General features: G+C 41.5%; 1 protein-coding gene across 1 annotated transcript in view; it reads left to right on the top strand.

The window, feature by feature from the left end:
- The window catches only part of LOC135708447 (CYFIP-related Rac1 interactor B), a 175,372-nt gene that overhangs the window by 149,526 nt on the left and 11,614 nt on the right, over positions 1 to 14,232 (top strand). Inside the window, exons 2-3 of the mRNA XM_065230564.1 lie at positions 6,554 to 6,817; positions 6,887 to 7,149. Coding sequence (XP_065086636.1) covers positions 6,554 to 6,817; positions 6,887 to 7,149 — 527 coding nt within the window. The remainder of the gene's footprint in view (positions 1 to 6,553; positions 6,818 to 6,886; positions 7,150 to 14,232) is intronic.

Below are 14,232 nucleotides of genomic sequence, written 5' to 3'. Positions count from 1 at the left end.
CGAAAGCCGCTGCCCTCGCTGCTAAGACATCCGGGAACGAAAGGGTCTTTCTCCTCAACGAGGGGAACAGAGCCCTCCGCACTGCAGCCAACCGTGACCTCCCCCCGATGGTGATCAAACGTCGTCAAAATAGATAAGCGGATTAAGAGTAGATTCCAAGCCGGAGATAACTCTGTAGCTTTGAGACGTTCTGTTGCAGAGAGTCGGTTTATCCGGGGCACGTTCATCGCTTTACGGACGGATCGCGGTCGTGGGCTGAAGTTGGACTCGGAGTGGCAAGACCGAACACTGCAACGAGTCAAAGTCTACCGGAGGAGTGTTCCGTCTTTTCCGCTGAAGCCGCAGTTATTCTAGACGCAGATCAACCGATCCTCGTGTTAACTGACTCACACAGCGTCATCTAAGCGCTGGAAACCGAAGCCCCGAGCCACCCCTGGATACAAGCCATTACACGGTATGCCCCAAATTCAACCGTCCCGGCGTGGATCCCCGGACACTGCGGTGTTCCCGGAAACGAGGCTGCGGACAGACTGGCGGGATCTGGTGCATCCCGTCCCCGCTACACCAGAAACGTATCCATCCTAGACGTCAGGCGTTGGATTGTGAATACTATTATGAAAGTCTGGCAGCAACCGTGCGCTCTTGGCTGGACAGCCAAAAGTACAAGGACCAACGGATCATCTCAAGACTCCGGACCGGCCATGCGAGGATTTCCTGTAATTTCGGTGGGACACCTTTCCGTAAGGTCTGTTCATTTTGAAGCATCCCGCCTCGGTGGAACACGTGCTGTGTGTCTGTCCGGAGTTCCAGAAGCTACGTGAACAACATGGACTCTCGGAGAACATCAGTAATCTGCTTGGTTATGACCCCTCAACGTTGGCTGCACTGATCACCTTTCTGAAGGAAGCCCACTTGTATAGTCAAATCTGTTTTCCTCACCTTTCTATTTTTTCTGCCGTCGGGGTTTCTCCACCGGACCGGGCACTGTCTCCTACGGTGGAGCTCTACCTTGTTCGATCACCCAGTCCTCACCACAGCCCCGATGTAATCCTCACTTTACATTAGGTTTTTAAAATGTTGTCTGTCTCATTCGTTGGGTAATCAGAGCCAGTTATACGTCACTTAACCTATTGTCAAATTGAAACCTATTTTTTTAAGCAGGATCTAGCCTGACCATCTGCTGTATATCGTGATGAACTAGCCTACGGCTAAAAATCACGGTAAACAAAATCATGTGTATACCTGACGCTGCTTAGATTGACGAAAATTTCCCTACTAAAGCTTGAGTCATTTAATATCTCGACGCAAAATACCATGCCCATACCATCTTCACGTACGTTTCGTCGTCCATGGGGATGCATCCTTCGTACTTTGTAAGAACCTCATTGTACAACTTCCGGGCACGTCTTTTGACCACTAGATTCTGCTTCAGTGTCCTGTTTGGTTGCTTACTATCCCGAAAAGATCGAAATCCTTTTCGCTGACGAATCCTTCTGACGGTGCTTTGGCTGGCATTTAATTTCTTGGCGCTAGCATAATCCGACAGCCCTGGGTTTGCCCTAACCGTTCTCAACACCTTCAAATGCAGCTGACCACGTTGGATTTTCCAAGTGGGTGTCCAAAATTAATTTTCGGTTCGCGGCTTCCATCAAGTATAACTTCTTTTAAACGTTCCGAACATTCAAGCACTGAAAGAGGAAAGATTTCAAAATAAGCTTCTGTCAAAACATTCCAGATCCGACCGCTAGGAGCACTGCTGTAAAATAAACAGTGCGTGCAGATATTAAATGACTCAAGCTTATAATTCACGAATCCAACTTAAACTAATGCGAATAAGCACTATACGACGGTGATCAGCTAGTGATAGCCCTTGGAAATTTCATTATTTTTATGGAAATTTGTTAAATTACAGTGCTAGTTCGTGTAAATATGCTATTAAAATGAATGAATTTTGTACAAAACCTAAAAAAAAACTATTGCGATCCTAAAATAAAATTACTAATTTTCAAATAAAATTGAAAAAACATGATGAGGCTATGGACATGGTTATGTTAACAGCCATACCACATCGATTATTGTTGATATGGAGACGTGACCACCCAAGTAGCATTTCTTGTTTTATTGCACTCTATTAGCGGTTTTTGAGATCAGTTTTATAAAACCGCCAATAAAACTAATAGCTCCAGCACAACCTTTTGATAACCGCTATAAGATCGTCATACAGCTTAGTGGACCACTCTTGATAAGGTTTATAAAGCATGTTTGAGAATCACAATAAAGCTGTCTTAAAACCTTTTGTCAGAAAGCCTCATACTCTACAAAAGGTTCTCATAGCCTCTTTAAGAGTAATATTGTATCCAGTTTATTTAATTAATTTAGCCATTATTTTATTGAAATTTCTTGGATTTTATTCCAAGGCTAATGGCATTTTCATAATGACAATATGGCGACAGAGGACAACAGGCAAGAATAACACCAAGCGCAATTTCTTAAAATGTCTAATGCATGGCACACTGGATCAGGAATGCAACTTAGCGGAGCAGAATTAATAACTCCGAAACGAAGCATTTCCGCGATTTGGTGCCTTCGGCAAAGTTTCTCATCATAATAAGCACCATCTATTGACATAAACAAATAGTTCAAAACTCTTCCGCAAAGATGGCGCCACAATCTAACTTCTTTCTCTGACGTTTTGGAGACTTGATGTCTTCGGCAAAGTTAAGTGTTAAGCCATTTCAATGCATTAAAAAAAATTATAGAAAAAAAATCATGTTCCACTAAAATGAAGAAATCTAAAAAACATCAAAATATACCTCTCTAAAATTTTAATATTTTGTTTATTGAGTATTGCTTAATTTTTGCTGAAAATATCAGATTGCGATTTTTTGCGCTTAGGGAGATATTAAAGTTCAAAAATAGTTGTTTTTTTTTCGTTTTTCAACAATATCTTTAAAATTTGAAACTTAATCCAGTATGTTTCTTCACAAAAGTTATTTATTTAATGCATTTGCATAAGAGGAAAATACAACATTATATGGTTGTAAGCAAAAAACCAAAACAGAAAGAAAAAACCATATTTTCGACATTTTTTTCTTTAACTCCATATAACTTGGAACCAGTAGGCTGTGGAAATTTCACGTCTGTGAAAGAGCTGTTCATTTTGTCAAGATAAACAACTATGCCGAAGACATCAAGTCTCCAAAACGTCAGAGAAAGAAGTTAGATTGTGGCGCCATCTTTGCGGAAGAGTTTTGAACTATTTATTTATGTCAATAGATGGTCCTTATTATTATGAGAAACTTTGCCCAAGGCACCAAGTCGCAAAAATGCTTCGTTTCGGAGTTATTAATTTTGCTCCGCTAAGTTGCATTCCTGGCCCAGTGCCAGTGTGCATTGAATGAAAGCAGAACAGAAAATCATAATGCATGATTTTATTACGAGCACTATTTTCTTTTTACAAGAGCAATTCATTTTTTTAATTTCAGGGCAAATGTATACTCCTACTCTACGGGTGCAACCGATGAATTTTACAAACATTTGGAAAAGTTTTGAATGGTACATTAACCTTTATGAAAAGTTATGCGTGATTTCAACTTTTTTGTCCTAGAACTGTCACCACTCCATGTATTTCGACCAATGGAATGGTGAGGAAGCACACTCTTTACAGCTGGTGACATCCGCAGAAAATGCAGCGGCATTTTTTTCTTGGTTGGAGTTATTCACGAAGGTTTGCGGCTGACTGTAGCAAATAAACGGGCTCATGCTAAGAATCTTGTTGATTTTCTTTGCACTCCGCTTGGAAATACCGGAAAGTTCTGATTCTTTTCTATGTTGTAGAAATAAACCGCACATTTACACTTCTGACAAGTTGCAACTGAATGCTTATAATTGTTTTAAAATAACTTTTTCATGGCCAACTAGCTTTATTGCGCTTACTTATACTGCCCATAAAAGCATAACTGTCCCATATGAATAGGAAATCAAGCAAAGATGGGACAATTATGCGAGTATCGGCAGTATATAGCAATATAAGGATTTATTTTTGGGTTTTATAACGGCAATTCATATTGCTTTTTTTATACTTCAAGGCAATCATAAAACCTTTAATAAGTGAAAATAGCACAAGCATTAGTTGCTTTTTTTATAGATAGCTATAAAATGTTCCATGACTTGCATTGTATATGACCGTCATAAAGCTGTAGGTAATGGTTGCAGCTGCAATAAAACCTTTATAAATTTTGAATATAGCCAAGCAGCTCTAGATTTGTTACTTGGGCAACCATATCAAATAAAAATAGAAAAGAGCCCCTTGTAAAATGTATTCCAATACAGGCATCCGATGCTGGTTATTGGTTTAATACGGAAGCATGCAGGAATTTCGTTGGTTTTATCATGTTTGTTCTACGATTTTTATTTTATTTCAACGCTATTTCAATAATTTAGCACTTAAATATCTCATTCTACTTACCAGAGAGAATCTACTTATGCCAGAGAAGAAAGGGTTTCCGCTCGGTTATATTCCTGGTGATCAGGCAAACTATCCAATGCCGTCTGCGACACAGGCACTTTTGGTACTGCCTTTGTTGTCCCGCTCGTCTGAATCTACCAAACCAGGCGTGATTACCTCCTAATGGTTTCGCAGAGGATTCAGCTATAAGAAAGATGATGTTCCTGCGGATGGAACAATATATTGTTTTGATTGCTTCAATATGTAAAATTGTTCTACGATTACAGCGCCCCGGTGGCCGGCATAAACTTGGATTTGTCAATTCAAAACTAACATTTTTTCAAAATATCCTTAACGCCCTAACGATTAATATTGTGGAAATTGTCTCATCTCAACGCTTCTTATGTGTAATAATAAATCCTTTATTTTCCTAATAGGACACAGAGATTTATATCGATAGCAACAATATGGCGCGCTGTAGAATGCAAAGATTAGATAGCTACAACTGGCAATCAAAAGCAAGCAATTGAAGAAAATGTATCTACGATGCACGTACCCGGTATTTACAATCATCTACCATCGTGTACAAGTTTTATGGTCTAAATCACGCTTCAAAGAACATTTATTACGATACTAGCTAGAAAGAGTGGATGCACACAACAACGTTAATTTATTCCTTGCACGATATAACGCACGCAAACTTGGCCATAGGTAAATATAGAACCTCAGAGAAATGCATTGGAGTGGTGCAGCAAAAAAGAAAAGAGGAATTAGCTATTATTTATCATTCCATAACCCAAGTAACCTCCACAGAGTGCTATCTCTGTGAAGTTGGAATGTTGCCGTTTGAATTGTAAGTCTTACTGCGTCTCGCAACAAGTGAGTCAGTGTTTATATTAGCAACAACGAAGATCCATATTTTCGATGTGAAACATATCCAAGCCTCTTCAGGAAATGACTGAAATCTAAACATTGCAACATGATTTACATCTTGTTTCCATCAAAGTATCAGATTCCTCCTGTCAACAACCAAATCTCGCGAAGGAAAACAAATTTTCAAACTTGTAAAACTATCACTCTTCTTTTTGGTGGGTGTCTGCGTGCGTGTGCCTTGCTTTGTATACCTTATGCCAAAGTACACACTTGCTTTTCAAAACAACAACAACAACATTCTTTCATCGGCCGTTGATCGAACACGGAACCACGTGCTGCCGACGATGTTGCGGCTGTGCTTGCTTCGCTTGCGGTCTGTCCAAAAAAGAAAACATCAACAATCAGCCCGAAGAAGCGTATGGTTTTGGTTTTCGGCCAGCGCCAAAAGAAGACATTAACACCAAACTACTCGCTGTTTGCACTCACGTGATACATATTTTGTGCAGTCACGTGCACAGGTTTGGGCCATCATTTCGTATTTCTTATCTTTTTCTGTTCCTGTCATTCTACTGCTTGGAAAGGAATTTGCACTGGAATCACTTATTCCTCAGTCTGGCATTTATATTGTACTCGTTGAGCCCCCCCCCCTCATTTTCGTAGACGCTTATGATCATTTTTACGCTGCTTGTGTTTATTTACATCCTCCTGTGCGTGTGAAACAAGTATGTTTAGTAAATGTGAGAAATGGAAACAAACAACCGCTCCTCCTCGAGTGGACAAAGATAACACAGAAATCCGACGATATTTATGCAACTGCAAGAGGATAGGAAAAAAACATTGGTTGGAGGTTGAGGTCTATTTTTATGCTTACCCATGTGCTCATATCGCAAATGACATTCAAACACACAACCAGACATTTCAAGCTGAACAATGCAGTAGGACCTAAGTAAAATTGATCGATTCTCTTAATCGACTTTCTCTTCCGTTGTACAGAACCGTTTCTTGTCGTGTTTGTCGTATTAGAATCGATCTGTGTGCTGGGAATGTCTTAACATGGCCGTGAGGATGCAACGAGAAAGTCGACGAAGAGAATCTGTCATTGTTGCTTAGGACCTAATGCATTGTTCAGCTTAATTTGTGCGGGTGGTTGTCGTGCTCCTGAGATAACACATCAACTTACATAACCATTATTAATTCCATTTGTTTCCCTCCCCTCTCTCTCCCGTCGTCCAGGGTGCCGGTAAGGAAATCCGTGAAGCCATCGCAGACCCATCGCCCGAGTGCCAGGAAAAGGCGTGGAACATTGTGATACCCCTGGTGGAGAAGCTGAAACGCTGCTACGAACACTCGCTGGAACTGGAACGGATAGTGCCGATGCTGCTGGGGCAGCTGGTTGGCGGTCGACTCAATCCCACACAGCACCTGGAAACACAGCAAGCCCTCGTCAAGCAGCTGGCAGAAATTCTGGAGTTTGTGCTGAAGTTTGACGAGTACAAGGTAGTTGCAAAGCCGTCAACTAGGCATGGTTCAAACTGAAATTAATTGCTATTTTTTTTTTTGTTTTAGATGAAAACACCCGCCATTCAGAACGACTTCAGCTACTACCGGCGGATTGCCAGCCGGCAGCGGTTAGACCACAGCAACGAGCTGATCGTCAGTACCGAGCTGGCGAATCGAATGTCCCTGTTCTACGCACACGCCACTCCGATGCTCAAGGTGCTGAGCGAAGCGACGTCCAAGTTCGTGCAGGACAACTCCGACAATGTGGACAATACGACGGAAACGCTCGGGACGATGGCGAAGGTGTGCCTGCGGATGCTGGAGAATCCGTAAGTGTGATTGACTGAGTTGGTTTCAACTGTTAACGCTGCTGTTCGGAAATGTTAGCAACGTAAAAGAAAAGCTAAAAGTTAATGTACCGGAAATCAAAAATAGCCGGGAAAAAACGAAAAATAACCAGAGATTTGATTGGATCTACTTGAAAGGACAATATTGTTTGAAACATTGGATTGATTTTTTTTTAATCTTGGCTGGTGATTGAACCAGTGCCGTTTTAATGGCAGGGCTAAAGCCAGGACCCCCAAATGGGGGCTCAGAGTCATCAATCTTAATGAAGGGTAATGTGGAGCAAGATGAGTCTCGGGGCAAGATGGGTTATCTACCTAATTTATTAATTTTATTGAATGTCAACATCGACAGGCTTAATGTACCCTCAATGCTGGTTTGAAAAAGCAAATCATCATTGGGGTTGCCTTAAACCTGATGATTTTAACAATCACATAAATTAAAAAATGTACTAGCTGACCCATCTTGCCCCACCTTACCCTATGTGAAAATATTTTGGAAATTCTAGTGAAAATATCAAAAAATTCTAGACTTGCAGGGAAGTTTAAAGATCTTGAAGAATGATTTAGGGTTGGATCAACCAGTTGGAAGGTCCTCCCGAGTTAATGAAAATAAGATATTGGTAATCAGTTTCTTACAGCTCTTGAAACACCCATGTTGGTGAAGTTTGTGATGTATATTCAACTGAATTATGTAATGTCTACGTTTGGATAAGTTGAGTTTTCCAATGCACTAATGCTAGAAAATCATCTCGTGCTGTTATTTAGCCTGAACTGTAAACTAGAAGTAGATGAGTTATAATGCTGATTTATTCAATTTTGTCTTAATTTGGGCGCAACTTAAAAAAAAAAACGAAGCTTCTCTTTTGCATCTGTCGATGAAAAAAATGCTTTCCTTGATATTTTAACAGTCTGACAAGATCGGGAAATGACTATATTTAAGTGTTTGTGTGCCTTTGTTACAAAATCCGGCGTTAAAGGGTTTTCGATTAACTTTGACCTGAAAGGAATCAAACATATCATGTGCCACAACAACATACAAAAACTGAATCCCATGATGGTCCGTTCACTAATTACGTCACGTTGCAGGGGGGCGGGGAATGGCAACCAAAATTTTTGAAGATCCGTAAAAAAAAATGTACCAAAGGGTCTTTAACCCTCCGTTACTCGTGCTGTTGTCCTTTGTACAACACACATGAGTTTTCCATTGCCATTTTGTTGCTGAGTTACCAATCGATCTGAAACCAACGAGTATTCCTCAAAAAACTTGTTTTGATCTAAACAAGCTAAACTTTGATTACAGTAAACACCTAAAAAATGCGGACAATAGGGAAAATGTAAATGGAAACCGCGAAAACTGTGACCATACTACGTGGGATTTGACTTAATTGGTTACAACATGGAATATATCAAGATTCTGACAAGATAGAAAGTTACTGTCTCTGACAAAGTTGTTCAGGAGATCATAGCCTTGTCGCTGGCGGACAGTAGTTCAGAATTTTCTCACTACGTAGCGCTAGTATACATGTGAAATTCTCGCATGTGATATATCTCGAGATCCTGACCAAATAAAAAGTTACTGTCTTTCACAAAGTTTTTCAGGAGATCAAAGCCTATTCAGAATTTGCTCACTACGCGACGCTAGTATACACGTGAAATTCTCATATAAAATATCTCGGGTTCCAAACCATATAGAAAGGTACTGTCTTTTTCGCAGGTGGACAGTAGTTCAGAGTTTTCTCACTTTGCGGCGCTACTATAGATGTGAAACTCTTGCATATAAAATATCTCTAGATCCTGACCAGATAGAAAGTAAATGTATTCGGCAAAGTTTTTCAGGAAGTCAAGATCTTTTTGTTGGGTGACAATAGTTTAGAATTTTCTCACTATGCGGTGCTAGTATATACGTGCCTTTCTCCCATATTCAATAGCTTGAGATCTTGATCAGCTAGAAAGTTGCTGTCTTCGGCAAAGTTGTTTAGGGGGTCAAGAATTTTTGTCTGGTAAACAGTAGTTGATAATTTTTTCACCACGCGGCGTTAGTATACATGTACACTTCTCGCATATGCTATATCTCAAGATCCTGATCAGATAGAAAGTTGTTCAGGAGGTCAAGGTCTTTTGGCTGGTGGACAGTATTTTACAGAATTTTCTCACTTCATGATGCTAGTATACATGTGAAATTCTCGCATATAAAATATCTCACGTTCTTGACCAGATAGAAAGTTACTGTCTTGAACAAAGTTGTTCAGGAGTTCAAAGCCTAGAGCCTTGAAAATTCTAAACTATTGTTCACCAGCCAAAAGACTTTGACCTCCTGAATAACTTTGTTGCAGACAGTATCTTTCTATCTGATTAGGATCTCGAGATATAGCATATGCAAGAAGTGTACATCTATGCCACGTGGTGAGAAAATTCTTAACTACTGTTTACCAGCCAAAAATGCTTTGACAGTAATTTTCTCGTGTTATAAAAGTTGGCGGCGTTGGCGCGAGTAACGGAGGGTTAAGATCAGCATTGACTATGTCAGCATCAGACATAACATCGAATTCCGCATTCTCGTCTTCATTTTCGCCTGCAGCCGTTTTATCAGCAACCATCAGTTGAATTGTTACACTATCATCCCTAGAGCACCGGAACTAATATTTGCAATGTTAACATTTCAAAAATATTAATGGAAAATGGTCGAAATTGATCGAGTGCGTCAAGTTAGGAACCGCGTCAAATATGGTGCCTTCACGCCGTGATTTTTAGCCAAGCTCAACTTTGTCTCTACACACTCGTGAGAGTAGCGAGATTACGATTTTTCTCAAGTTGAGGGGTCCAATGGCGTGGTTGGCTACACGTTCGCTTCTCAAGCGGATGGTCCATGGGGTTCAATTCCATTGATCTTCTTATCGAATTTTGATGTATTTTAATGTGCCTCATGATAGGTTATTATCCAAGTCCGATTCTGGTCACTTCCAGGGGCACCTGGAACTTGTCCGGAAGTGGCCAATATGGTCCAAGGTACTTAATTTTTTCCACCATTGATCTGGTTATCGAATTTTGATATAATCTGATGTGTCGCATGATAGGTTATTATTCAAGTCTGGTTCTGGCCACTTTTCCGGAGGCACCTGGAACTTGCCCGGAAGTGGCCAATATGGTCCAAGGTACTTAATGTTTGCCACCATTGATCTTGATATCAAATTTTGATTTAATTTGATGTGTCTCTTAATGGGTTTTGTTCCTTTCAAGTAAAATTTAGCCTCATGGCCCATAAACGCCGGAACTTGTTCCGGCCATATCTACGAAACCAGTGGTCCGATTCCATAATCCTTCAATAGCGTTCAATGGGACCACTAAAAACATTAAATGAGACCACATGAGACCAAAAAAATTTTTTTTTTAATGGCTCGATTATCCGGAGGGCTCGATTATCCGGAGTGAAATTTTTTTCAAGACTCCGGATAATCGAGTCCGCCCTGTAGTCTCAAAAGATGCACTTATCATGAACTGTCATAACATGGCTCAAATTAATCATGAAGGTCGTGAACATGTTTCGTGAATGTAAACAGCTTAAACATTTTGTTGAAAAGCATGACATTATTTGCTGTACAGAAGAATTAATGGCATACATATTCTCAGAAATCTGTTTTTCCAAATATGATATAATGATCCTCAATGATGTCCACCAACAGTAGCAGTCAGTTTGAACATTAAAATGACTGAAAAATTATTTGATGAATACTATGAACAGGAGTTAATTTAATAATTTAAATAAACGCTCGTCATAGCCGTCCCGGCCCTGAGTTTAGATGCGTATCGGGGGTCTTCCAACCTACTATGTCCGGCAAGTATCCAATCGATTACGATTCAACAGTGCCTGATGTCAGTTCGAATTTCAGCGTGCCGGATGCTGCTGATGAAGGAAACGTTGCAGCTAGTCACCCGGAACGCACCGTAGAAAGCACTGTGGAAGCCCCTAATCCCTCTGACGCAGTCCTGCATTCTGCCGCCTCCGTTCATCACAGACGTTCCGGACCTACGGTCGGTTGTGGAGAGGAGGTACCATCCTCTTGGTAATAGTAATGTTCGTTTGCTACCTGTCGCCCCCGTGATTTCCAGGGTCATCGCTCCGCGTAGCACGGATATACGTCGAAGAGAGGATATCACCATGTACTACCAAAACATCGGTGGAATGAATTCTGACGTTCACGAGTACCTGTTAGCTGTATCGGACCGTTGCTACGATGTAATAGTTTTAACCGAGACACGGCTAGACTCTCGAACGCCAGCCAAGCGTTCGGATGAGTGTACGAGGTATTTCGCTGCGATCGAAACCCGCTGGTGGTCCACTGGTGGCGGTGTCCTGATTGCTGTTCGGTCCGAGTTGAATGCTAGAGCCATAGAGCACGACATGTGGAACTTCGTTTGAACAGGCATGGGTAGCTGTCAAGCTGAGCGATCACACACTGTACTTATGTGTGATATACATTGCACCCGACCGGGATCGCGACATTGAACTCATCGAAACTCATTGTCGATCCGTTTCCACCATATTAGATTGTGCGTCACCTATCGATGAGATTATTGTTCTGGGCGACTTTAATCTCGCTGGTGTTTCGTGGAAACCTTCCCACAGTGGCTTTCTCTTTCCGGACCCCGCTGGTTCTGCCTTCCATCCTAGAACAGTTAGCCTTCTCGACAGCTATAGCGCAGCGACGTTATCTCAAATCAATCCCGTGTTGTTAACGAGAACAATCGTAGCTTAGACCTCTGTTTCGTAAGCGCTCAGGATACGACTCCATCCATCATCTCGTAAAGGAAGTTCCTCATCATCTTCCTTTGGCTATTACTGTTGAAGACAATCACATTCGGGATCCCGAAGACATCTCCACTACGGTGTCTTACAATTTCCGGAAAGCCGATCATCGTAGCATTGCCGATGTGCTGTCAAGCATTGATTGGGAAAATATACTCGATTCTGATAACGTCGAAAGCGCTGCTCAAACTTTTTCACATGTCTTGGCTTATGTCATTGACAGACACGTACCTAAGACCGTTCACCAGATTGCATCGCACCTCCCTTGGCAGACGAACGAATTGAAGAAGCTGAAATCGATCAAGAGAGCCGCGTTGAGGAAATTCACTAAATATCGAACGATGTCACTGAAACGTCACTACGTTAAGCTCAATTATCAGTTCAAGCGAGTCAGCCGTCAATGCTACTTGCATTATCTGCGAGGGATTCAAAAGAAATTCAAGTCGCACCCGAAGTCTTTCTGGAAGTAGGTACGTGAAGGAGCAGCGCAGAGAGTCCGGTCTACCATCATCCATGATATTTAACGGCGAAGTCGCTTCCACTCCACAGGAAGTCTGCCGCCTGTTCTCCAACAAGTTTGCAAGTGTCTTCTCTGACGAGAGCTTAACCAACGAATACGTGACTCTAGCAGCAAGCAGCGTTCCACTTTCCGGTCAAGCTCTGGGTGGAATTGTTGTCAACGCTGAAGTGATAACGACTGCCGCACTAAAACTAAAGCCTTCTATCAACCCTGGACCGGATGGTGTCCCTTCAGTCTTTCTGAAGAAACATATCGCTAACTTACTGTCACCGCTACAACATCTGTTCCGGTTGTCCATATCGTGTGGCATTTTTCCATCGAACTGGAAATTTGCGCATATGTTCCCTGTGTATAAAAAGGGTAGTAAACGGAACGTGGATAATTATCGTGGAATTACATCGTTGTGCGCAATTTCGAAGTTATTCGAGTTAATCATCATAGAGCCTCTGCTCTCCCATTGCAAGCAGTATCTAAGTGAAGATCAACATGGCTTCACCTCTGGTCGATCTACTACCACGAATCTACTGTGTCTGACATCGTACATCACGCAAAGTATGGTTGAAAGGTCACAAACAGACGTCATCGACACTGACTTGTCTGCTGCCTTCGATAAGATAAATCACGCCATCGCGATCGCCAAATTGGATAGACTTGGGATTAGCGGAAATATCTTGAGATGGTTTTGCTCATATCACACCGATCGTCAGTTGGTGGTAGCCCATGGTGAGGATGGTCAGGAATACCTCAAGGAAGTCATCTGGGACCGTTGATTTTCTTGCTCTACTTCAATGACGTGAATTTAGTGCCATTTGAACCGAATGACAGTAAATCCTGCGAAATGTTCAGTCATCACTTTTACCCGAAAGTAAGAACCAGTTATTTTTTACTATGCTCTCCGGGACACCATTATTGAACGTGTGAGCCATGTAAAAGATCTAGGTGTCACCCTGGACTCTCAACTTACATATAAGCAACACATCTCGTACGTCGTCGACAAGTCGCCAAGGACATTGGGCTTTATCTTCAGAACAGCTAAGAATTTCTCCGACATCCATTCCCTCAAGTCACTGTATTGTTCCCTGGTACGTTCCATTCTAGAATATTGTTCTGTGGTTTGGAGTCCGAACTACAACAATGGTACTGAGAGAGTCGAGTTCGTTCAACGCCGCTCTCTGCGATACGCGTTGAGAATGTTACCTTGGAGAGACCCGTTTCATTTGCCCAGCTATGAAAGTCGCTGCCAGCTGATCGACTTGGAGCCTCTTCGCATCAGAAGAGATACTTCAAAAGCCCTGCTTGTCGCGGACACGTTACATGGCAGAATTGATTGCATGGCAATCTTGGAGCAAGTAAACATTAACGTCCAACCCCGAATGCTTCGTAACAATGTTATGCTGAGAATGCCACTACGTAGGACAAACTATGCAATCAACGGTGCAATAGGCGGACTGCAGCGAGTATTTAACCGAGTTTCATCAGTATTCGATTTTCACCTGCCACGCCTAACACTTCGGAGACGTTTCTCTTCATTCTTTTCCAGAAATGGAAACAGTCAATGATCATGTTTTGTAGTTTTAACTTATGATTTTAATTTTAATTTTAAGTTAAACCATCATTGGGACCATATCGAGTCTGTTGATGCTGACAAATAAATAAATTATCTATTACGAAATATTGATGAAAATGGGTTTCATCACTTTTGTTAACAAATTCGCAAGCATGAGTAGGTAACGGTGCCGGT

Source organism: Ochlerotatus camptorhynchus, unplaced genomic scaffold, assembly GCF_037179485.1.
Source record: "Ochlerotatus camptorhynchus isolate MF236.1 unplaced genomic scaffold, CSIRO-AGI_Acam_v1.1 ptg000330l, whole genome shotgun sequence".
In the NCBI taxonomy this organism is placed as follows: domain Eukaryota; kingdom Metazoa; phylum Arthropoda; class Insecta; order Diptera; family Culicidae; genus Ochlerotatus; species Ochlerotatus camptorhynchus.
The sequence above is the reverse complement of the archived record's forward strand: the minus strand, read 5'-3'. Positions and strand labels throughout refer to the sequence as shown.